Source organism: Ochotona curzoniae, unplaced genomic scaffold (assembly GCF_017591425.1).
Source record: "Ochotona curzoniae isolate NIBS_2020 unplaced genomic scaffold, NIBS_Ocur_1.0 contig_1302, whole genome shotgun sequence".
NCBI classification, from domain to species: domain Eukaryota; kingdom Metazoa; phylum Chordata; class Mammalia; order Lagomorpha; family Ochotonidae; genus Ochotona; species Ochotona curzoniae.
The window spans coordinates 7,908,545-7,934,096 of NW_024465035.1; the positions used below are offsets into that span (position 1 = coordinate 7,908,545).

At 38.1% G+C, this 25,552-nt stretch overlaps 1 protein-coding gene across 1 annotated transcript in view; it reads left to right on the plus strand.

The window, feature by feature from the left end:
* Positions 1 to 25,552, plus strand: part of KCNH8 (potassium voltage-gated channel subfamily H member 8) — a 202,496-nt gene that overhangs the window by 124,880 nt on the left and 52,064 nt on the right. The window contains exons 7-8 of the mRNA XM_040965251.1: positions 3,487 to 3,694; positions 23,931 to 24,128. Of these exons, the coding sequence (XP_040821185.1) occupies positions 3,487 to 3,694; positions 23,931 to 24,128 (406 nt within the window). The remainder of the gene's footprint in view (positions 1 to 3,486; positions 3,695 to 23,930; positions 24,129 to 25,552) is intronic.

The following is a 25,552-nucleotide window of genomic DNA, read 5'->3' on the forward strand; positions in this document are numbered from 1 at the left end:
CAGCTAGAGCTGGGCCAATCCAAAGCCAGGAACTAGGAGCTTCCTCTAGGTTTTCTACAGAGGTGCAGGGAACCAAGAACTTTCAAGGACTTGGGCCATGCTGTGTTACTTTCCCAGACCATAATGGGAAAGTGGGTTGGAAATGGAACAGCCAAGATCTAAACTAGTGTGCTTAGCAAGCCAACACTGCAGGTAGAGGCTTAGTCTATACATCACAGCTCTTCCTCAATGTGTGAATCTTTAAAAAGTTCATCTCGCATAAAATGAACTCCACATATAGCTTTTGCATACCATTATCAACCTCTTTGCCTGAAATTAACCTGGATAAAGGCTTTTTCAAGAAGAGCAATTCTTATGTTTGATGGATTTTAAGTACTTATATGCTTTCCCTGTATTCTTGCTACCTTTTTTTTATCATTTAAATGCTTTCAAAGGATGCCAGTGCTAGTTATAGTTCAACATCTGTCCAGAAAGAGAAAATAAAGAGGGAATCTATCTTATCACTGATATTTTATCCTATTTTCAAAGACCTGGATTTTTTTTTATTTATGGAAAAATAGATGGAACTGGCAGTCATTATGTTAACTGAAATAACCTAGACACAGAAAGACAACCACGCACATGACTTCTCTCTTTCTAGGAGATAATTTCCAGTTTATCAGAGTCTGAAGAATGAAGCAGGGTTGGAAGGAATTTGGATAATGGGTACCAAAGCAGCTGGATAGAAGGAATAAAATTTAATGTACCACAGCCTAAAAGGGCAACTAGAATTCACAATGATTATGTACATATTTTATGGAGAACTGGAAGAGACAATGTTGAAGTCTCCAAACACCAAGAAAGGAAAAGGAAATAGGAATATTAATTACCCTGATTTCAGACATATTGAAATATCACACTATTTTCATGATAATAAATGAAATAGGAAAAAGATTGGGCATATGATCATTTAAAACATTTGCACATGTGGTGTTGGCAGTGTGATGTCGCTGCTTAAACTACGACTTGGGATGCCCATATCCCATATCCAAGTGACTGACTGGGTTCATATCCTGACTCTGCTTCTAGTGAGGTTCCTTGCTGCTATTCCCCCAGGGAGATAACAGATCATGCGTCACGTTCCTGGGCTCCTGCCATCCACATGGCAGCTCTTGAGCAAGCAACTGGCTCCCTACTAGAACCTGACCCCCTCCCCAATTGTGAGGAGGGAACCAGCAGATGGAAAATCTCTATCAATTAATAAATGAAATTTAGCTCACAAATTTCTTATCTTCCTCATTCACATTGGTGAGGATGAAACATTTTATTTGAATAGAAAAATTGTTGGAAGTATTCTATTTCTTCTAAGGAGAACCAAATTTATAACAAATAACAGATAAGTTATGTGTCAACTGCAAAGTTATCTGTCACATAAAAGAAACAGAACAAATAAACAACCAAAGGTATTTGTATTCCACTTGTAAATCGTGTTTTGTTAGGGCAGGCACTGATGACATTCAAAACTTTAAAATAGCCCCCAAAAGTACTTAACACATGATTTGGCTTTGGCTCTACCAATAATTGCCCATGAAAATAGTTTTAAATACAGTTCACACACTTTAATTGAAACCTTGCGTGGATATCACTGTCAACAATAGTGTAAGAGATGAAAGTGCTCCTCCAGCTACGGAAAGTATAACTGAATAAGGAAGTATATGTATCTCAGTCTTACCACTTAGCATATTAATGAAGCTAACATCAAAACAGCCCTAAAATGGGTGTCCATTCCTCAGGGTTTCTGAATGGTTTTAGGAGGTAACATAACATGCTTTGCTAAGAAACTGACATGATAAAGGCCTCAGTCAATGTCTGCTTATCCCTTCTCCCTTTACCATCTTCTCAAAGGTGGTCAGGTCGACCTGGTAAAAGGGGAAAACACCATTGATTAATTCTGTTTTCCATGATTAGCTTTTCATTCTAATTGGCGGTAAATTCAGAGCAATATCCAGGGAGTAAAAAGAATTCTTTTTTCTCAGATCATTTATTTCTATTTAAATCAAATATGCCTCCTTCAAAAGCCCAAATTCACAGTTCTTAGAAAGCTGCTGGCTATTATGGAACAAGCATTTAAAACAAAAACAAACAAAACAAAAAAACAGTCCAACAAAATCCTCAGCTCTCTCTCTCACTGTGAACATCCCAAATCATGCTCTTTGCAAATTAATTTTGTTCTAAGGGTCATTCCTGTCTTCCACAAACATCCTCTGACGGGCAGAGAAGGGCAGATCATATCACTGAATATATTCACATGTCTTATTCCACTTGGAACTTCTGCTTCGGGTTTCATTTCACTTGTTGCCTCTTCAAATTTATCTACCTATGAAATACTCAGTTCCCAGTAATTTCTCTAAAGAGCAAAGTAAAGGTTGCAAACTCTTAGCTTGTCCTTATGATGTTTTTTTATATTTGTATACAGAATAGTTTCCAAGATTAAAACTCTGTACACTTTTGCAGAATCTCTAGTTTCAGCTCAGTTTACCATGCTTCTGAATCATTTATCCACTCCTTCATCCTGCAAATATTAATTGAATAGTTGTTGTGTGTCAAGCACTGTCTGTAGGCATGTTCTTTTTGGAAATAAGAGAAAAAGAACTGGCCACTGAAGAAATAGACAGTCAACTGAGCTGGAGTAATTACAAAAGCAAAGTCCCCAAAGGTGCTGACTTTCTTTATGGTTATGTTCTGTCAGGGAAACATTGTAATTAGCGACAGCAAGCTAATCTCTTCCTTAGCCTCCGAGGCTCCCCCCAAAGAAATTAGATAAGGTCAAAGAATCTGTCAAACTCTATATCCATATGTTTTGGAATGCTCTCTGGGTCTTTGAGGATTTGGAAAGTGTGTGTGTTACATACGTCGCTCATTAATAATGACCTTGATAATGGTGGTGGACAAGTGAATTTTTCAGTTGAGTCCTAGTAACAAGCAACATAAGCTATCTTAGTTCAATCAAAGATAGGAAGTAGATTTTCCAAAAATGTTCCTCTTTCCTTTTTTTCTGAATGTGTTTATCAGAGTGACCTTCAGATAAATGTTTTACCTGTCCAATGATAATGTCATAAGAAAATGTAAAAGTGGATATGACTGAAAGGGAATATATGCAAGGGGGTGAGGACAGATTTCAATCTTGAACCATAATGTGCATCAATTAAGAATTAGAATATATAAAATTGCATGCAGCCAGACAGGCATAGAAAAAGATAAATCTTAAGTAAGATCAGTAAGTTTTGCCTCTAGGAAATCAAATGACCTCACTTATCTCATCCCTTATCCCATATGTCATCTTGATACATTCCATTAGAAACAAAGAAAGATTCATAAAAATGATAATAATATTGAAGGCACGGCTACACCTAACTCAAGAATCTCCACAAAGGATGTAAGCTCACACAAATGTCATGGCATGAACTCAACATGTGTGCCAAGCTGTGCTGCTCTCTCCTGCCTTAGGTGTCTCTTGTGCATCTCCTAAAGACTGTACGGTTGCTGCGTCTTCTGCGTCTCCTGCAGAAACTGGACCGTTATTCCCAACACAGCACGGTCGTCCTGACTCTGCTCATGTCTGTGTTTGCTCTGCTTGCACACTGGATGGCGTGTATCTGGTATGTCATTGGGAAAATGGAGCGGGAAGACAACAGCCTTCTCAAGTGGGAAGTTGGTAAGGCTCCCCCCTGTTGCACCTCTGTGCACCTGTTCCACCTACTCATTCCTGTTGCATTTTCTACTTCTAAGTTGAAAAAAAAATAGACTTCCTAGGACTTTGGAGAAAAGTAGTGGAGTCTAGAAATATAGTCCATCTGATTGTTAACTTGTGTTATTTCCAAAGACTGAAGCTTAAAATAAAAGCTGAAATAACTACTCAGTCTGAGCAACAGTGCTGAAGCAGTGTGTAGATAAGTTATATGTGATCTTCCCTTGACCCCGATGATGCAGAACTAGTAACAATAAATCAGGGTTCAAATGACCTACAGCATATCTACAGTATCTTTAAGTCATCACTTTTATTACAAGTGGTGAGTTAATAGAGAAGAAACTTCATCATTCTTTTCAAATAGAAAGAAAACTGTTGTAATGACACATGTAGCATACATTGAAAATTTGTGATCAAAGGGTAGACTACATATCAACATAATTTGTAAATTTAATAACCCTATAAAATGAAGGTTTGAGATTGTCCGAGTGTTGCATAATTCTGCATAAATGACTCTGAAGCATTATGCACATGAATGTATTTTCAAACTTAAGATAATCACAGGAAATTTATAGAAAATGAAAAATTGCAAGACCATCACCTCTATCCTAAAATACCCACATTCTCCTTGCAGGCAAATCCGTTAGAGAATTGTCAGAGTACCCCATGAAGGAATATTTTTTGTCTTAATCTGACATTTAAACAGAAGAATCGGTGCCTTAACCGATTAGAAAACCCATCTCTTTATCTTGTCCACCAAAGATCAATCTGGATGTTTTGAAAGAAGCTCAGACCTCTGCAAGGTTAGAAAGCCACAGGAATCTCCCGAGAGAGAAAAGTGCCCCACTTTTCACACTGGACAGAACTGGGAACCCTCTTGTGCTGTTTCTCTTAAGGGCCACTCTTTCACCACAGGCCGTGCACAAAGTCTTCCAAGGCCATTGCTGGGGAAGGAGCTCTAGATCTTCCAAAAAGCAAGTTTAAAAGAGTTTGTCTCCTGTGCAGATCCTTAAAAAGGCCCCCCACACATCTCCATGTGATTCCTGTGTTGCACAGAGCAACTGATATGTTCTGATAATGTTCATCTCAAAATCTTCCTTGTCAGAGCCTTCGCTCTGTGCCTTCCTATGGATAGGAGTTCTCATACATGAAGGAAACAGGAAACCAAAACTTCAGAGCGAATGTCAAAATATCACAGATGAGAGGGAGAGAGACAAAGTGCTCAGAGGAGGACCAGAGCCTGATTTTTCATTGCTTTAAGATATTTTCTCTTTCTCGGTGTTCCCTTCCTCTCTGTGACCTCGTCTCAAAGGTTTCCTCACTGCAGAATCCAGCAGTGTCCTAATGGTGTTCTGCAAGTCGCAGCATTCACTTTGTACCCTGACCCAATTTCCTTTAGGCTCAGACCCGTACAGATAATAATTCAAAAGACTTGTCTAGTCAGGCAATCTCCACATGGAGGAATTCAGCTTATTCCCACGCTCTTAAATTTGATTATGTGAGGAAAGTTTTTTTTTGTTTGTTTCATTCCCACATTTTACTGCAGTTGTATGATCTAGTTGGTGGTGTTTTTTTTCTTCCCATAAACACAGAGATGTCTGTGTTTCAAGTGAGAATCGGCAAGCTGAGTGTCCTCTGTACTGTCCCTCCTTTCACCTGTCCTCTTGGTCCTAGTGTTGTGGTTGGATGCAATGAACAGGAGATTGTAAGCTGCAAGTCACTCCCACAAAGACCTTGATGTGGATCCGTGGGGAGAGCAGTCAAAGGGGGCTGTAGATTTCTGCCATCAGGGTATTATCATTAACTGTGAGTGAGAAGGTTTCAGGATGACCTCTTGGGGGGAAGGAGGGCAGAGATTGCCTGCAAGACAAAGTCAGTAAGTGTCGAGCTAAAAATATAAGACAACGTTGCAAATTTCCTTACATCTGAACTAGTATGTGTGCATGTGTGTGTGTGTGTGTACAAAAGATATGAATTTGAATCCTGCTTCAGAGGTTCAGGTTTGTTTTGTCAAAACAACCTCAGTGTGTAACCTTTTCATGAATCACCTTAGTTTCCCTGAGGTGGCTGTGTAGTACTGACCCTGTGGGTGGTCATCGCACCTGGTGTCTTACAGTTGTCCATGTAGCTGGTGACTGCCACCATCACCATCACTGATAGCACCTGGACACTGCTCAGTAAGTGACACCTGCTCAAATTTAGGAAAAGGATATATCAATGTGAAATGATACAGAAGACTGAATTATCACTGGTCAGGCTATATCTAACTAGGAGTATAAAGTTTCCAAAAATCTCAGGAATTTTTGAAACCTTACTACTCAAAGTGTGGTCAAGAAACTTATCTGGCTGATTTGGGGCTTGAATCCAATATTATTCGTTAATTACTCAGTTCATTACATTTCTAAGTACTACTTAGTTTTTTCAGTATCATTTATCAAAAAATTCATTGATTCCCACTAATTAAGTATGACTTTTCAAATATGCTTATTTATGACTTTATGATTGTGTATGTACGCCTCCCCCTTGCCTTCATTTTTTTTTCCATTGGCAGTCTTGTTACACCAGTGTTGCAGAATTTTAATTACTGGACTATTGAAAACTAGAACACAGGTGACTGCACTGTTTATTCATTTAGATCAGTAACAGAAAACCATTCTCCCCCTTAAAAATTCAAATGCCATTTTAACTGGAGTTAATCTTGGAAATTAAAAATCATGTCATTCTAACAGTGAAACATGCTCATCACAATTATTTTTAAGCATATTTTGTGTTTCTGTGAGAAGAAGTCATTGTCTATTAGTTGAGCAGATCTGAAGCTGGGAGGTAGCTTCTTTTGATGCTTCCCCATGGATATAGAGGCACAAAGACTTGAACCATCCTCCACTGCTTTCCCAGACTGAATTAGTGGAGCAACCAGGACCTGAACAGTAACCATATGGGATTCTGTCACTTGCAAGCATGCCTTGCTGTGTCAGCACACCAGCCTCATTGTTTTTTATTTGTCATTACTAAATGAAAAAAATTGAAAAACTTTATAATAAAATTGTGAGGAGGCCTCAAAAAATCTAATATTATTTAATGTTTTCTTTTAATTCCCTAATTCCTTTAGATTTTCTACAAAGATAATTAGGACACAAATTTGGCTGGGTTATCACTTTCAAAATAAGATCTCTGATTCTTACTGATTGGTAATTCCTGAATGATACATAAATATTCCCACACATAAATAATATTTTGCATGTAATTATAAAAAAATTGCAAAATTGCATTATGTTCTTCCCTGGGATTTTGGTAAACAAAACAGAAAAGACCTTAGAAATAGATGTTCTTTAAGGTTGTTTTCAGCTTGAGGAAGATTTGGTGAATTGCTTTCAGGAAAACAAATCTGTGCCAACCCAAGCAAAAGCCAGGAGCCAGGAGCCAGGAGCTCCTTGTGGATTTCCCACGTTGAAGCAGCGGCCAAAGCACTTGAGTCATCTGCTGCTGTTTTTTGCAAGTATTAGCAGAGAGCTGGATTCTAGAAGGAGTAGCTGGGCCATGAACCTCTGTCCATATGAAACATCACAGGGAGCTTCTTTCCTCTCTGCTACAGTGATGCCCCGTAACATGTTATTAAAGGGTTGAAAACTTCATACCCGATTTAATCTGATTTATTTTGGAGAAGAATTTATTGGTGAAACATTTAACTAGAAAGCTTATTGTGAAGAAATGCAAAACTTCACAACATATTGTAGGAACAGCAAAAGGATCGGTTTGTGGAAAATTAACGAATATCAGGGTTTGCAAATTTAAAAAAAAAACTAGAGGAAAAAATGACAAGGCATGTCTGGGAAGAGTAGGCCAGGTACTAAGGTACAAGTTATTAAAATTAATTTCAGAAGAAGCATGGAAGCCAGTCTTACCTGGCAGAAGCAAGCGTGATAACTCCAGCATAATTATAAATGAATATTGCTACATTTGATCTTTGCAGAGAAATTTGGAGTCAGAATTTGGGGGAGCAAGAGGGATTGGGTTAAATCTCCAATGTTTAAATAGTAGCAAGTAATTAGAATTTGAAAGACATGGTTTGCCCAGCACAAGGTCCTCGCCTTGAACACACCAGGATCCCATATGGGCATTGGTTCTAATCCCAGCCTGCTTCCCATCCAGCTCCCTGCCTGTGGCCTATAAAAGCAGTTGAGGACGGCCCAAAGCCTTGGGACCCTGCACCCACGTGGGAGACCCGGAAGAGGCTCCTGGCTTCGGATTGGCACAGCTCCAGCCATTGCGGCCGCTTGGGGAGTGAACCATTGGACAGAGATCTTCCTCTCTGTCTCTCCTCCTCTCTGTATATCTGAGTTTCTAAATAAAAATAAATAAATCTTTTTAAAAAGGGAAGACATGGTTTAAACACCAAGCAGAATATCTGTTGCTGCACTATAGGTAATTTTCCTTTTAATAGTGTGGGTGAAAAGAATAAAGTTGAAATGATAAATTCAAATTTTGGCTAAGATGTGCAACTATGGCCCTTAAGCCACAGAGACCACTAGTAATTTAACTGATTTATTATAGTATCTTAGGAATCTTAATCTAAACTCAAGGACAGAAAATATTTTTCTTCAGGATCCTTGGTAAAATGTTTCTTTCAGCTACACATTCTAACAAGAAGTAACAAAAATACTATTTTTCAGCTATTGATCTCTCAATATACTTGCATTAATGAAGCCTTTCTCTGTTCTAATTGTGTGAATATTTTTGTAAACAAGTTTGGCATGTATAAGAACTTCCAGTGGGATGCTTTTCCCACATGAGATTTTTCACAATGTGAACATAACTCATAGATACATAATGAGAAGTAAAAGATAATTAAGCATTTTATTTAAACTAATTAGACATCTGGCATAAAATTCCAATACCTCCTACTTCCCTTCTTAGTATTGCATATATGTGAGTGTTTGCTTCCTATTTAGGATTTTTCCAGCTGGCCACAAACAACACCACCACCAAAAATAAATATATGGCATGGTCCTCAACCCTAGAGAAGCCTTATTTGAATATAATAGTTTAGTATGGCTTTTGGATTTGTTTTCCAATGACACTAGCGAAGAAAGAGACGAAATTTCAAGACTGTAAAGATATAAAAATGCCCCACCTTCAGAAATTTGCGAACGCACAAGCTATTGTATTTTTTAAAACCCGTCTTCTACGTAAAACTCAAGTAAACTGAATAAAGAGATGAGTACCAGGGGAACCATTCAATAGAAATATCCAAAGCAAAAACTTTTTGACATCTATATTCATATTTTAGTATGAAGAAAATCAGCTAACCTTTGACTTGTCAGCTTCCCATGAACAGAGCGAAGGTTATAGCTTTTGTAATGCATATTCTTAATTCAGACTTTAAAGTCTGCCCCATCTACTTGTAAGTACTGCCTGTATACATTTACACGAATGACTTACTCATCTAAGAGTCTATAGCGTACAGTTAGCTCTACCAACATCTTCAGCTTTTTATGAGGAATACGTAATGTAAAACGATGACTAATACCCTGCATCTGTTCAGTGCTCTTACTGCTGCTTCCAGTGTTGTGTCAATGGCCATGCTTACGATTGACAGCAATTTTGCTGAATGTGACTCCTACAGCTGATTTTGTTCCCAAGAAACTCTACAACTGTCTACAGTCTCTGCTAAAACCTTTCTGCTGATGCTCAGGGATTATGGGCTTATTTTTAGCAATCTTTCTAGCCAAAAGTGGAAGTCTGTCAAGGCTTTTTTTTTTTTTCCAATTGTGGTGCACAGAAGGGGGTCAGCATTTCTAATTTTATCATCTGACCATAAAATCATGTTTTAGTGCTTGCCAATTTCATTAAAATTTTAAAGGACTCAAATACTGGTATAGGTTCAGAGGTTGCAAAGCTATTCTGTGGCTTAGATGGTTTATTTTGGAATATGTGATGACTCTTCATAACCGATTGTGGAATAACCTGGGAAATGGTGCCACAGTCAGCTCACACCTGATTTATATTAAGAGCATATTATACCTGAGTGTACTTAATTCCAGTCTCCAAAATGGTGTTTTACATGTTTCACACCAAAGTATTTGTGTAGCACTACAAACATATCTGACAAAAATACAGAATACCATGCTATATGTTAGACTTCAAATGATCTAGAAATACTTAAATGACTCAGTATTATTTTGTTAAAATGTAATTGTGCAGTTCTATTACAAACTAAATATCTGTGGGGTTTTTTTCCATTGACAGTATGTTTCTTAAATAGTATAAGCAAATCATGTTGATTATATGAGCTCTGAATGTGTGTATTTGTGTGTGCATGTATGTATTCATAGAGAGAAAAAGGAGGTAGACAAGAGAATACTTCACAGGATGGCATTTAAATTGATTAAACAAGCACTTTTCATTTAAAAGAAAGAAAAAATGTATGCCGCATTTAGATATCAAATTCAACACAAGTGTTTCAGTAAAATCTCAATTTTCTGTAATCCAGTAACTGCTTTCATAAATATCACTTGGACAATTAAAGTATCTATCTTCATGAATATTGACATTGATAAGTACAAGCATTTTGTTTGTAATGAAGGAATTTTTATGAAGGGAAGTTCTTTTCTAGGTAAACTTTCCCCAAATACTTCATTCATTCATGTTTAAAGTCCCATATCAGATATATTTATTTATTTCTGTACACATTTTTACAAATTCTAAAGGAAACTATGAAGTTGAGAGAATTTTGCAAATCCTGAGATTTTGATAAACATTTTGTATTGGAAAACATTAACTAGATCCCAGCATTAGATCTGATTGTCAACAATTTGGATTCTTGAGTATGAACTACTTTGATGACTAAAATATAGCTCTCCTGTGTGCACAGTTACTGGGTATTGCAATCAGACTGATTGAGCTTAAAATAAGTCTCCAGAAGTTTCTTCAACAGTTTTCTAAAGCCTTCCCTTTCCCTTATTTTCTTATGGAATTTACTTCAAAAATCTAGAAAGGTTTTCCTCTTCTTACACTATGTGCATTCTTAAAACCAAGCACCCTTCCTGACTCCAGGAAGAACCACATTAAACGCATCACACATGTGCAGGAATACACATAGGGAGCAAAATGACTTGACAGGGGTTTTTTGGCTAATTTATGTAAAACGATGCCCTTTCCAGAGAGTTAGTTATTTATTAAGTATCAATTTTTGGTATAATAGTTAGACCCAGGTTTGCTTATGGTAGCTGATTCTGATATCATTGAAGAAAACAAAAGTAATTTTTAGAAGTTTAGGTTAGATACACCCTTAATTTATATCAACTTACGTAAATCCTCTTATTTACACATTCTTTTTAATTTTATTTTCATAGCCTAGCACCTGTTATTCATGTGCATTCAACTGTCGCAACTATGTTTTTCCTGTGTATTCATTCACTTCTTCCTCATTCTAAACTGAACAATCTGAATATTGCATTACTAAATGCTTTCTTTTTTTTTTTTTTTTTTTTATTGTTGCTTACATTGTATTATGTAGTACAGTTTTATAGGCGCTGGGGATTCCCCCCACCCCTCCCATAACCCTCCCCCCATGGTGGATTCCTCCACCTTGTTGCATAACCATAGTTCAAGTTCAGTTGAGATTCATTGCTTGCAAACACATGCCTAGCATAAAGTTCAGCGTCTTATTGTCCAGATAAGTTCAGTGGCCTCTTGGGGAGACCTTCTATGGTCTGAAGATAGGTCTAACAGAGTAGAGATCCGGTCAGTTAAAAGCCCCAACAAGGCCTCAGTGTCAATATACAACATTATGGAATTAATTGACATAGTAATGGGTAGACAATATGTTAAAAATAATGCTAATTAAGAACAAGAGAATATACAGATGGAAGGATGGAGATATTCTTCTTTCAGTCTTTGAATTCAAAGCACTTCTCTTATGCAGAAGTGGATAGAAAGAGAGTTGATATGATGAACCCTTGGTTGGAAACTAGGTGTCAGAACAGAGCGTCATGAATTCAGCCTTGTCACCAAGGCACAAATGATAAACCATGAACTGCGTTCAGTTCTGTGACAAAACATCAAAGAAACACTTTGACAATCTACTGAATGCTCAGAGAAGGAAAGCAAGGCTTAGGGAATGGTGTGGTGACCTTGAAAATCTTACTGTTAGAACTGGTGCTGAGCTGTGGCTAACCACATGCTTAAGCATTAGCAGTGCTACAAAGTATGTAAGCTGAGAATAAAAATAGATTATGATGGGAAACCAAGAAAGCAGTTTTGCCTCAGCAATAGCCTTAAAATGCACCAGAGCTTTGGCAGTGGGGAGAATCATGTATTTCTGAGTTTTAGCTCTTGTAGGAGCTGGAGCCAAATCCTGGATTCTAACAGGCCTGGAAGCACCAAATCCTTAGTTACTCAGCCTCTTCTTGAGAGGCCCTTATGCTACTTCTCAGCACTGCTTAGCTGAGCAAATCTTCCTGTGATCCCTGAATTGCCTTCTCTTCCTGAGCTCGCCACCACCCATCTCTACTGTGCCTCTTGCTACTCCTATTCTTGGAGTAAGCCCAACGTTGAATAGCTTTATCTCTGAATGACACCTGTACGACCCTTCCCGTGGAAGTTAAAATATGCTCCAGGAAAGAAAACTGAAGGGTTTTTGTACAAGGCTACTCAATCACACGTAATAAACACAGTTGTTTCAGATTGGTAGAGCAAAACTTAGGCAACTGTGTAAATCATATTTCTATTGGCTTTATGGCTTCAATATTTCCAAACCTCAAGGCAGACATGCCCATCAGGCCTCCTGATGCTCACTAAGCTAGAAAGAACATTCTGATAACGTAATTGTCTCAAAAATGAATGCATCAGATTTGAGACTAAAAGGTCAATTTGATTTTACTATAGATGTCTGGTGTCATTTGACTTGCTGTGATATATTCAAATAGTAAAATGAGTGGCATCTGAATCCCGTGGTAGCCCCATAATTGAAGGACATGGTCTCTGACAAAGGGGAGGTTGAACAAACAAATGTGATTTTACTTCTTGGCAACTGGCCATGGTAGTAGTGTGCTCCTTTTCACACTATCTAGATTTTTGTTAAACATAATTATCTTAGTTATCTACACGTGTGAGATAATATGATCATTTCATACTTATACCCATTGTGTTATGATCAAATCCGGTTAATTGGAATTCTATCAACTTATTGTTTCAATTTACTATCACACAGTTGTACTTATTCATTGGGTATAGTATTATATTCCACAATTTATATACAATATGTGTTGTTGGAATTAGTGTGCTTAACATTTCCCTTTTTTAGCACCAAATAACCAATCTACCTTAAGAGAAAGTTTTACAGGAAGGATATTTCAAAGGTTGAATCTAGGTATTGACTTGTCTTATGAATAGTATCAGGCCATCATTCAAGTAGTGCTTATTTAAAAAATCACTGTCCCTCTAGATTGTTTATAAGGGAAACTGTGCTGATCTTTAGTAACAGTGTAAGGTAAAAGCTTCTGTGTGCCAGGCTAGGGATGAAACTGCCTTTTGCCTTGGTTTTCACTGTTTTACATACACTAAAAAGACCTGGTTGCCAAATACTGCTAGTGTTGGGATCTGTAAAGAAACTGAGAAGTTAAATATCAATAAATGGGGTGTTTCAAAGGTGATTTAAAGGGCTTAATGTATCTACTCTTTTCATTACCTATAAGAAATCACACAGGAAAAATGAGATCTCATGAGAAAACCAGAAGTTATGCAGTTTTCAGTTTCCTTCCAGCATAGTCCTGACCTATATAGAAATCTTTTGCAAAGTCCAGAAGAATCACAGAGTCCTATTCCTGGAAACTGAAGCATTTTTTGAAAATGTGTGATTCCAAAAACGTCCTTTCATACCCAAGTCTTTGCATGCATAGAACATGAACACACGAATCCCCACAACTGCCTTAGGAAAGGCAGGTCAGACTTCTGGGAGAAGGATCCCTCACAAATTTCCATCCTCAAAATAGAACTAATACAAGATCGGTAGACCATATGCCCAAATGGCGGTTACAGTAAGCAGGAAAATGACTACAGAAGAAAGTCTTATTTTCAGATAAAAGGGAAGATCAGTCTCAGAGGAGAATTCACTGAACACCTATTCCTTCAAACAAACGACTGCATCTAGGTGAGAGCTAGAGACAAATAGAGCTCATATCTACTGGTTCATTCCTCAGACTTCAGTAGCTGGGCTGGGCCAGCGCAAAGCCAGCCCCAGAAATTCAATCCAAGCTTCTCACCAGGATAGCAGGAAGCTGACTCCTTGAGTCATCAGTGTTGCTTCAGAAGTATAATGACATATTAAAATGTATACTGATTTTCAGCTCAAATCAGACTTAAGATGTGGCCCTTCTCCCTAAAAAAAAAAACTGTCTACATTTGGTTATATTTTGTTCTAACATCTTAATATCAAATGTTTATATTAAAATATCAGTGTCCTAATGTTAACATTTCACTCTATGAATTTTAGCTCTTAGAAATAAAGTAGAAAAAAATAAAATGACCCGACACGATTCAAAGGTATATATAAATATTCAGCACCTTAGGTGACCAAAGTATAGTCTCCAACCGCTAATGCACAAATGTTCATTACTGTCATGACTTCACATTCTTATCGAGGAGTCAAGTAATAGAAAAGCAAGTTCATGCCAGGAAATAGTCCATGTTTTATCCATTTAGTGTCTTCAGAGTAATCTCATAACGCAAAGTGTCATTTGTAAGAATAAATTGCAAGATCTTTGAATTCCAAGAATGATGCCATTATGCACATTATTTTTACTTAAACAGTTAGGATGCCGCATTTGTATTTTTCACAGCATTTCCGTACTGAAGAATTCTTAAGGTTTGCCTAATTATCAATAGAACAGAAAGCCCCCTTGCTTTGGAACAACAGCAGCAACAATAACAACTTGAACGAATGCTATGTGGAATACTGTCCTCTGTGAGGCAATCTGCATAAATGGAGTCGCCTCACATTTAACAGTCTGAAGAGTTACTATCCTTTTATCCACTTGAGAGGAAGAGTTCACATACACACCCCCACACACAAGTAGGTAGCTTACTCAGCATTATGCAGCTGTTAAGTAGCAAAATTAAGATATGAAAACCAGACTAAGTGATCCCATGACAAATTTTCTTATTCACTGGCATATGATGTGTCCTTTGCCTTCTGGGTAATCAAAATATACTGTGTTTTCTGATTGTGACATAAATTTGTATGCTCGCATTTTCTCGTGCATCTTACTCTGTTTGGCTCGACATTGTCTTTCTACTTCACAGTTTTAAAATGTTTCTGTGATCTCTCTGGCCCAACCCTCACCGCCACATGCTTATTAGAGGCCCGTCACTCATCTGCTCATCAGCTGAAAACTTACTTGGGATATGCTCTCATTCCCATTACTTACTGTAGTTTACAACCCACCAAGTCATCAAATCAGGTTAGTTGTATATTCATTTAATATCTGCATTACTGGATGCAACTCAGAATGCGATCCTTTAAGGGATATCAAAGGCTTCCACCAAGCTTCACTTCAAGTCTTGGAATTTCCTAAACCCTTGAAGCAAAAGCCTTTAGAAGAGCATCAATACCGAGCTAAGGTAAATAAAATATAATGGACTCTTAACTGGTGGTCTAATTCGCTTTACAATGACTTCTATAACTAAAAAGTTTGAAGTGTATTTTCTTCAAATGGAGAATTTTATTTTAAAGATTTTTACAAGTAAGGGAAATTTTTGTCTTTCCATAGGTTTACAGAGTCCTATCCTTTCATGTAAAATGCGAATTGGCTTGCAAATTTGAAGGAATCATTTAACTTCTCTAAATTTGCACTAATCTGAACTTTTGAGAGAAAAGAAGATGAAAAGAAAATTTGGGTTAGATCATAAAAATTTATACTATACTATTAGAACTAGATGATTTGGTAAGATTCAATTATTTTTATTTCAAACTGTCTCCTGAAACAGGTTTTTCTCCTGCTGAGTAGCAAGTGTCTTGCAACACTTTTACTATTTTATTTATATTATGTCTTTCTAAAGGATGCCCTGGGTTCAGGCTTATGTGTTCCACAGATCCTTGAAGGTCCTGGAAAACACTTGAGCCATTACTCATGAAAGAAATACCCATGTTGGGACAGAGATCGAAAAACGCTGTGACTATCACAAACTCTGCACAACAAGGTTAAAGGCAAAATCTCATACTCCGTGTTCTGCCCACTTAACCACAAGTATAATCTTTGTTACACTTCCTTCTGGAGTGCCCACGTTAGCTGCAAACAGCCAACCTGCTCTACTTCTTGATATCAATCAGAATTCACAGTTGTTGCTCGACTGCTATCTGATTGTTTCATCCGTTTCACCTTTTTAAAATTGCTGGCGTAACGTGCATGCAATGATGGCATATCTTGGAAGTTTATAGTAGTATACGAACGTTCAGCCAATTATTATTTAAATGAAATGCTGTGCCTCAATAAACATCATTCAGGATGTTTCTACTGTGTAAGACTTTGAAGATTGTTAACACTGGAGCAATGATCAGGTCTGCACTCCCTTCAGCATTACGTCGGTGGCGTGGATTTTATGTTCTGAAAGAGGATGAATCTTTAGCAGAAATAGAGCAGAGGTGGTGTATCAAAATGTGAAAATCTTCTGCTGTTATCCTGTGATTAGCTGTCGATAAGTCTCCAATCACATAATTAAAAGATGAATTTGCAAAGTACTGGATGATTACATAAGCATTTTGGTTTAAAACAGAGCCAATTACATGTGAAAACACATTACAGAAACTTATTAAATCATAAATATGAAAAGGATTTATTGACAGCATATTCAAGTTTGAGAGCTGAAAGGCCAGAATGGTTAATTAATGCACAAAAGATCACACATCCACTTAATTAGTGACAAGCCCAAGAATAGGACCCCAATTTCCTAATTCAAAGTCTGGCCTTTCCTATTGGGCTTCAGAGTTTTACCTCAAAAGTGGAATGCAACACTTCAGAAATACCAGAAACCTCTTAGTTTATAAGCATCAAAGTGAGATTAATAGGAATCCCATCTAATGATTGCTTTCATTTTACATCAAAACTTCAAAAGCATCAATACTGTCCACTAGCAGGACCAACATTTAATGTCAAATGCCACCACAATGATCGCATGGAGTCTAACCCCTCTGCCCTTCTTATAAAATGGGGAAGGAGTGGTGGGACAAGGTTTGAACCCAGCTCTGTGACTTTGTCCTTAACTTTACTTCATATGTTAAAATATAAAAAGCCCACAGATTAGTTCATGGGATTATCAATGTTTATCACTTTATAGATGTACTATGTAATGCAAGGGCTTATACTGGAGGACTCTGGGTGAAAATAGACACAGTAGAGAGGGACTCAAACTCTTTCAAACTTTCCATAAATCTAAATTTAAGGAAAAAAGGATGTGTTTATATGAAGAGCAGAGTTAAACAGTGAGATGACAGAGAAAAAGAGATCTTCCATATGCTGGTTCATTCCCCAAATGGCTACAGTAGCTGGGGCTGAGCCAAGCTGAAGTCAGAAACCAGGAGCTTTCTCTCAGGGTCTCCCATGTGAATGCAGAGGCCAAAGTTCTGGGGCCACACTCCACTAATTTCCTGGGCTTTAGCAGGGACTTGGATCAGAAATGGAGCAGCTGAGACACAAATTGGCACCTTGTAAGATACCAGCACTGTCCACCATGGGGGGAGGATTGTGGGAAGGGTGGGGGGGATCCCAGTGCCTATAAAAGTATCACATAATACAATGCTATTAACAATAAAAAAAAAAGTATACCAGCACTGTAGGCAGAGGCTTAACGCACTGCGCCACAATGCTGGCTTTCACAAATTTAAAAATAACCTCCCCTCACATACACACAAAGTGAGAAAAAAGATGAATATGTCAGAAAGTTCATGGAAATGTGTATTATTAAATTTTACACACAGTTGATAGCTGGGTTAATCAGTTTGATTGCAGTAATCTTTTTACAATGTATCTGTGTATTAAAACATCAAAGTATATGTTGTAGATATATACTTTTATTTGTTAATTATACTTCCATTAAGCTACAAAAAGAAAGCTATTAAAACATGTTCCACAGGCCACTAAGGTGGAAAGTAGAGTATTACTTATTTACATATCATAAAAGAATGAACACGGATGTTTAATCAAACTATTAGGAGAGGAGAAAAGTGTACAGCGTTTTTTCCCAGGCCCCATAGAGAGAGACAAGTTCATGGTGAGAGTTGGAAGGGTTAAAATGAAGGTCTCACAAAGTCCATGACACTCGTGGTGTGTTAGTGCTGTCTCTAACACGGGTGCCCAGCCTGGCCCCATGCCCTCTCCGTGTTAGGATGTGTATGGTACTTGCTGCAGACATTCCCCCACACTGAGCCAGCCTGTCACTGTGAGGAACCCATGCGCCCCAGGAGCAGCCGATGACATGCTAGTTTTGGTTTTCCCCAGTCCCAACAATTTTCCATGTAATTATTAGTCAAGATAAAATTAATCTAATTGAGAACAAGAATTAAAAATGTCTATTTGAAGTTTGTTAGGATTGCAGTTCAGGAGACACAATTCAAGCCATCTTAGAGACGTAGTAGGGGGTTTACCAAACAGCAACTGGTATTACAGCCCAATTTACAAGAAAGCTATTAACTGTACTGTCTGCCAGAAAACGTGATTGGTAAAGATTGGAGTGCTTGCTAAAAGAGATTGGACACAGTCTCAGAAGACAAGAGAATTGTCCTTATACGCTGTTGCGAAGATTCAAAAATCTCATACCAGAAATGACAGGATGGCCCCCTTCACATATCCAGGAGGAAATGTGCCTACCCAGCCAGTTCTGGAGTTCAGCTTGCAGACACATTTGCAGCCTATCCGGACAAGAGCCTCCACCCACTGCATTTTAGGTGCCTCATATTGATGTTGCTCCACTGTAATTTTTTTTTTTGATTGGCAAGATTAGGTTACAATTGCCAATATTAGTTGTGTTCTTATTACATATACTTTGTTTGAAGTGCTCCTTCCATTCAATTTCCCATAGATATTTGTTGGGCTAAAATGCAGACAAATGAGTTAAAATACTGACACCATGATTTTAAACAAGTTATTTAATCTCTCTGAGCTTTAGTCTTCTCATATTTGAGATAATCATTCCTAAGGGATACTGGTCATTACTGGAACAGCAAATCAAAATACAGACAATAATTAAATGCATTCTATAGGATGAGGACATGCACTGTGCTCAAAAGCGCACCTGGTAGGCTGTGGCAAACAGAAGGAACATAAAGTAACACCAGGTGCTACCCAGCAGCCTGGAAAGCATCATACGGGTGGGTTCCCTTCTTGTGTCTAAGCTAACTCTCATTACAACAGGAGTTATTCATAAGAAATACAGTGGAACGCCACTTTGTGTAACAGGTTTGATCAAATACTTCTTTGTTTGCTTTCCATCATCTACATACTCACGTTTAAGCACACATCTAAATCTGAGTTAACAAGCATATTTTACTGTTTTAAATGGTGTTTAAATATTTTATGATATAAATTATTCATCATGGGTTTCCCTTAAATAACATGTCCCTAGCCTAACGTATCAGTTACATTTGTCAAATACTAATATAAACCAAGCTTTTCAGGAACATATCTGTTATAAACAATAGGCCGCACTTCTACAAATTGTGAATATGCTTAGATATAAATGATAGACTTGAGTATATTGCTTAGGAAACAAAGAGTAATAACTGTTAAGAGTTAAAAGTATGCATTTATGCAAAATATTTGGTGCATAATGTCAAGAAAAAGACATAGATTGGATTACCCTGCTAATTATAGGCTTTTATTCATATGATCATTAACAGTTATTCTACCTTTGAAATCTAATAGCATATTTAAATCACCAATCTTTTCTGTACATTTAATCTATTTTAGTAAAGGTCAAGTTATGCAATGATATTTTTCGGTTTTATTAAATAACAATGGAGTTTGGGGGGATATTTAAAAGTCTCTGGTGTGTATTCTTTCTCCTTAAAAATGTTCTTGGGAGGAAACATGAGCTGAAGCAGTTGGATTGTGCTAGGACACTCCTTCCTTTAGAGATACCAGTTTCTGGCATAAAAAAAGAGATTGGGTAACAAATTGGTTAAATTGCTTCTTCTGTACAATACAGTGACATGTTGCCTTATGCCAGTGGAACATGTGCTCTCATTTCAGGCTGTTCTGTGAAAATTTTATTTAGCCACACAGCCATTCCCAGGTTTGTGGGTGTTACCTTCTCTCCATGTTAGTATTTCTCTCCGTTTTCATGATGGTTTCTGCTCTGTCAGCAGGAATACAGTTTAGCAGCAATACTTTTTTAAAAGGCAAGATGTAGCTCAGAATAGACAGAACATTTGGCTAGACAGAAGTGAAGTACAGTATCAACAAAAGTAGGTCTGTTGTGAATCTGTGTCTGCTCCTGTTACCAGTCCTGAGACACAAGCTTAAATATGTGCAGGTATTATGTCCTCAGAGAAACCTTCATCCCAACTTATTAAGGGAATCAAATTATGTGGAAATGATTCCATGCAGAGAATACTTCTAAGCTGCACTTGTGTTTATATTGAAGCCAACATCCTGGCTAGCTCTCTTTTTGAGAAAACTTCAGAATCCATAAATAAATGGATACCTCAGTTCCATTAGTCAACAGAAGGAGTCTATAGCATTTTTGATGGTGTGGTTGTATAGCTCATTCAGCTGAGAGCAAACAGTAGCTTTCCTGTAAGACTCTGACCCCTCACATCGTCCCAAACATTCACTAAAAGAAAAAGGAGATCAAGTAATATTTACAGCTTAGGCAAATTGACATTTTTCAATTATGGGGACTTATCTATAATTATCAAGAATGGCAACTATGGGGGAAAAGGAATGGAATGGGGAGAAGCCTCCTCTATCTTCCTCATCTAGCAGAGATGATGTGAAACCAGTTTTGGAGCGCAGCCTGGAGGATGCCTGACAAAGAGCCAGCACAGCAGTCATTCAACACCCCACTGTTGTCCACGCTCCAAGAGCTTTAGGCCCATTCCCACAAGAGCACTGCTTTGCAGAATGCTCCATCCTGAACACGATGATAAACTCAGTTGTCATTTTGCTTCCCGATTTTCCCACTGCATCCTAACTCTTCCATAAGGCAAAAAAATACATCAATGATGTTTTATAATGATATTTTTGATCTGCCTTTCTGGATCGCTCTCAACCCCACTTTTGGATTTGTTGTCTTTATTTCTAACATGTTTCCATAAAAGATTAGTCTAGGCTTTGCCACATCATGTTTTAACACTGCTCCTCTCCCCCCCCCCCCTTAAAATTCTAAAGCAGAACATTTTGAACTGTGTTCTTGGACCACAAGGAAGTGAAATGGCTGCAGGAAGCTGTGAGTCACCTGACAATGTATAGGAGATCTCATGTGATTCTCCACATAAACATTGTTCTCAAAGCAGGATCTGTATCTTTTTTTCAGATTCACAAACGTGTGAATTTTTAAGCACTAGGAAATACCAAGTTGCATCCCCAGTGCCACTCCTGGATCCCATCACATACATTATATCTCTACCTTCTTTAGTCTTTTAGAGTCCACTGCTGCCTTCACACTTTATCTTTAATTGTGCGGCTTCTACATTCTTACAAAGGAAACAGAAGGAAGAGGAAGAAGAAACATAATTTCCTAAAAACCTCTGCCAAAAATAGTGGTTGACATTTTCTTCATGCGGCATCTAATTCAAGGCAGTGCGACAGGTTAGACAGCATGCCTGCTGTTGCCAATGAGAAAACTGAAGAACACAGGTTATTCCCACTGTTTATCTGTAACACAGTCCAGACTGATATCTATTTTGAATCTAAAGTTCATTCCTTGATGAATTCCCACAACTTATAAACAGCATTGCTTTTCATAACCTGTAACCTCTACATGGAATTACTATTCTCTGCCATCAAGAGACACTGTCCTGCACTTTGTGTATAAATCCAATACAAATTATAAATGCACATTTGTTGCTCTATCTGCATCATTTCTCTATCTTGCCATCACACAGGAACTATGCTTGCATTCATTAATGTTCAGCTTTTAGCCTGCCATTACTAAATCCTGCCATTGCCAGATGTTTTATTAAGTTCCAGAATACTGTGTGTCTAAGTCTCCACCTTCCCTTTAGATTCTACTTGGGAACTTTAAAAATTTACCAATACCTGCAAGTGGTTCCAGAAATCCTCATTTAGTTCATGGAGAGGAACCTGGGTAATGTATTTTTTGTAAACTTTCACAGTGACACCAACTTTGAATCATTGTTCTAGCGCAGTAGCTTGTCAGTGTGTGACTCAGCAGCATGTGTAGCACCTGGACACCTGTTAGAAACACAGCCCTGTCTCTAGGCTCCACATGTATTAAATCAAAAATGCCCTGGCTACGGGAACTGATCTCTGACAGCTCTCAAAGCGTTTCCAGCACAAACTGGTTCAGGACACTTCTCCAGAGGCCCAGGAAGAATCTGGGACTGCACCTGTCATGAAACCTTTCTTCCTGTTCTCAGCGAATTTCTGTTTTAAATTTGCATTCTTACTTTCTAGCACAGTCCCACCATATAAAACCTGAATGTTTTACTACTGCTTCAAAAGCGTAATAGTTTCCATTTCTTCTTGGTCAGTCATAAGCTAGATGTTTACAGAAAAGAAACGACCTGTGAATTAACATAACTTAATAGAATTCGTGTAAAAGTTACACAGAAAGAAAATGACCAAACATCTAACGATAAGACATCAAGGGGAGAAAAATATTCCCTGTAAAGGATTATGAAGTGACCTTTGTGCTATGTTCCCATTGTAGATCATGCTATTACTGCTAATTCTTTTTTTCTTATTCTGCCATCTTTATCAGTACAGCTTTTTATAGCTTTTTGACAGGAAAATCAACATACAAAAAACTATACATATTTAACACATGTAACTTGGTACATTTTGCCACATAGATACGCCGGTAACTAAAGACAGTTCAGGAGTCATCCAGGTCCACTATAGGCATGTATTACCTATGTAGCTTGCTCTCCTTGCACATACACACACACACCCATGAAAGCAGAAACAGGTGGCAGAGAAAGCTTCTAAAGCTCATAAAGAAATATAAATTGAGACATGAAAAGACAACTTGATTGTCAGCCTAATTGAATATATTGATTCCACTAGTCTATTTAGATGGCCCGTCTCGCCTATCTGAAGTCCAGATTCTTGTTTTTAATCTTCCTGTAGAAGTTTAAAACATCTAGTTAACCCCTGTTTCCTTACATTTCAATCAAATAAAGATCATGTTTACATTTTCAGGTGTTGTTCAGCTTCCAACAGCCATTCTCTTTTTGTGTGTGGTCCAAAGATACACATTAAACAATTTTGCTCTAGAGGTTTTTGGTTTTGAGAATTTATTTTTATTGGAAAGGCAGCTTTACAGAGAGGGGAGACAGAGGGAGGAAGATCTGCTATCCACTGGTTCGCTTACCCCGATGACTGCAACAGCCAGAGCTGAGCCAAACTGAAGCCAGGACCTGGGAGCCTCCGCTAGGTCTTCCACACACAGGTGCAGCAAAACAAGGACCTAGGCCTTCGTCTGCTGCTTTTCCAGGCCACTAAGCTGAGAGATGGATTGGAAGTGGAGCAGCAGGACATGAACCAGCGCCCATATGGGATGCAGGCTCTTGGATGTGGAGGATTAGCCCATTTAGCCACAGTGCTGGCCCCCTAATCTAGGCTGTTAAGTGAGAGATAGGAGAGAAAGCCACAATAAAGTACAATGTGCTAATTCTTAGATTAAGCTTTTATGCAAATAATTTAGATTTAACAGGGCTATAGGTACATACAAGCCTGTAATGGAAGAGTTTTGATCTTTACTTCAATACCTGTAGTTATTTTTTTCAATATTTGTCCTATTTAGTTTGACCAGTAATCTACTCTAAAAGGCATATTTTTCCTGTCGTGTTTATTACCAACAACAAGGTTTTGATACTTTTGTTTTTAGAGCAGTGACACTGAATTTCTTGCCTTTCGTTTTAACTTTGAAGAAATTCTGACATGCCCCTCCACGTTCACTTAACACACGTGTTGATCTCGGGACTTGATGCTTTCCTCTGAGGTTTGCATTCCTCTCTCCCTTTCAGGTTGGCTCCACGAGTTGGGAAAGAGACTGGAATCTCCTTACTACGGGAACAACACTTTGGGGGGCCCGTCTATCCGGAGCGCCTACATCGCTGCTCTGTACTTCACCCTCAGCAGCCTCACCAGCGTCGGCTTTGGCAACGTCTCTGCCAACACAGATGCCGAGAAGATCTTCTCCATCTGCACCATGCTGATCGGCGGTAAGAGAATCCGAGAGCAACATGTGTCTGCCAAAACGGCGCTGTTTTGTTCTCAACTCAAAAGAGATCATTTGGGTTACACTGAGCAGTCTTAAAGGCACTAGTTAAGACTTAAGTAACAAGCATTTAGATATACGTATATATTGCAATCGAACTCAGATATTGACAGTTTTCTGAGTCCATCAATCAGCAGCTGTTTGGCCGGTAACTGATTGTGAAAGAGAACGGACTTTGTTTTCCTCTTGTATTTTTTTTTTTTTTTTAGCTCTGGACCACAGATATGTTTAAAACCCATTTTCACAGTACCAAAGAGATCTGTGTCATATAGTATACTAACATACTAAATAAAAGATGTTTGAACATTTGGTAAAAAGCAAAACTTGAAAAACATGATAAGTAGGTAACATTTTTCAGTTTTGTTTCTGTTCCATTCTCCGTGCTAATCACAATAATAAAGCACCTTAAGTATTAAAGCAAGCCCGTGGGGCTGACACTCTTACTATTCTATCAGACAAATTAATTTACTATTTCCTTTCAGTTCCAGATCCACTCTTTGATATTCTAAAAAGTAGACTATCAATGAATTTGGATTCAGTGAGCTATTACCAGAGGACTTAAGTCACTTGTACTCCCAGTAGTGGGAGCTAGAGACTAGAAGGTACAGGATGTGGAGACTTCCCGCTGTCCTCTCACTGCCCTAGCAAACAGCAGGTGTTGTCAGATCCAGGAACTCTCAAAAAGGCCTTGGGGGTCCCTCATCAGAAATCCCTTTGTCAGCTGGGAGTGTCACCATGTCCCAAGCCATGGCTTCTTCAGGTTCCTCAAAGTTCTTCCTCTGGGCTTCTGATACATTTTCCATACTCCTGTTTGTTCAGTCTTTTAAAACTAGTGAACTCAATTCTCTAAAGAAAACATTCCTTCTCTTGCAATATTTAGTAAAAGAGTAAATGCCTCCATTCTGAACTTTCTAATTGGTATGGGATTCATGCTACTATAATCTACCCTTTCGCAATGCCATGTAACTGGTGAACCAAAGAGGCCAAGTTTGGATCCAGATGAATATTTATTTCCCTCTTTAAGTACAAAAAGGGAGATACAGTATGCTATAATTATTATGTTAGAAGAACATTGTCATGAAAAGACAGATGTGGAAGTCCACCTGAATCAAGTAAATGTTCTTCTTAGGCCAGAATTCTATCAGTGTTTTCTGCCCTACAGTATTTGGCCGAAAGCCCATTTGATCATGTTGCATTAATGGCTTTAATTCAGACACCTCTTAGGTTGAACCTCATAAAAGAGAAGGGTCCCTACTGGCTTCTTCAAGGAAGATATACTAGGAGTAGCATGAAGGACTTCAAGCAACTGATCCCCCAGCACAAATGGTGAACTCAAAGTGTAAAATCAAATCTTCCATCAAGATTGGC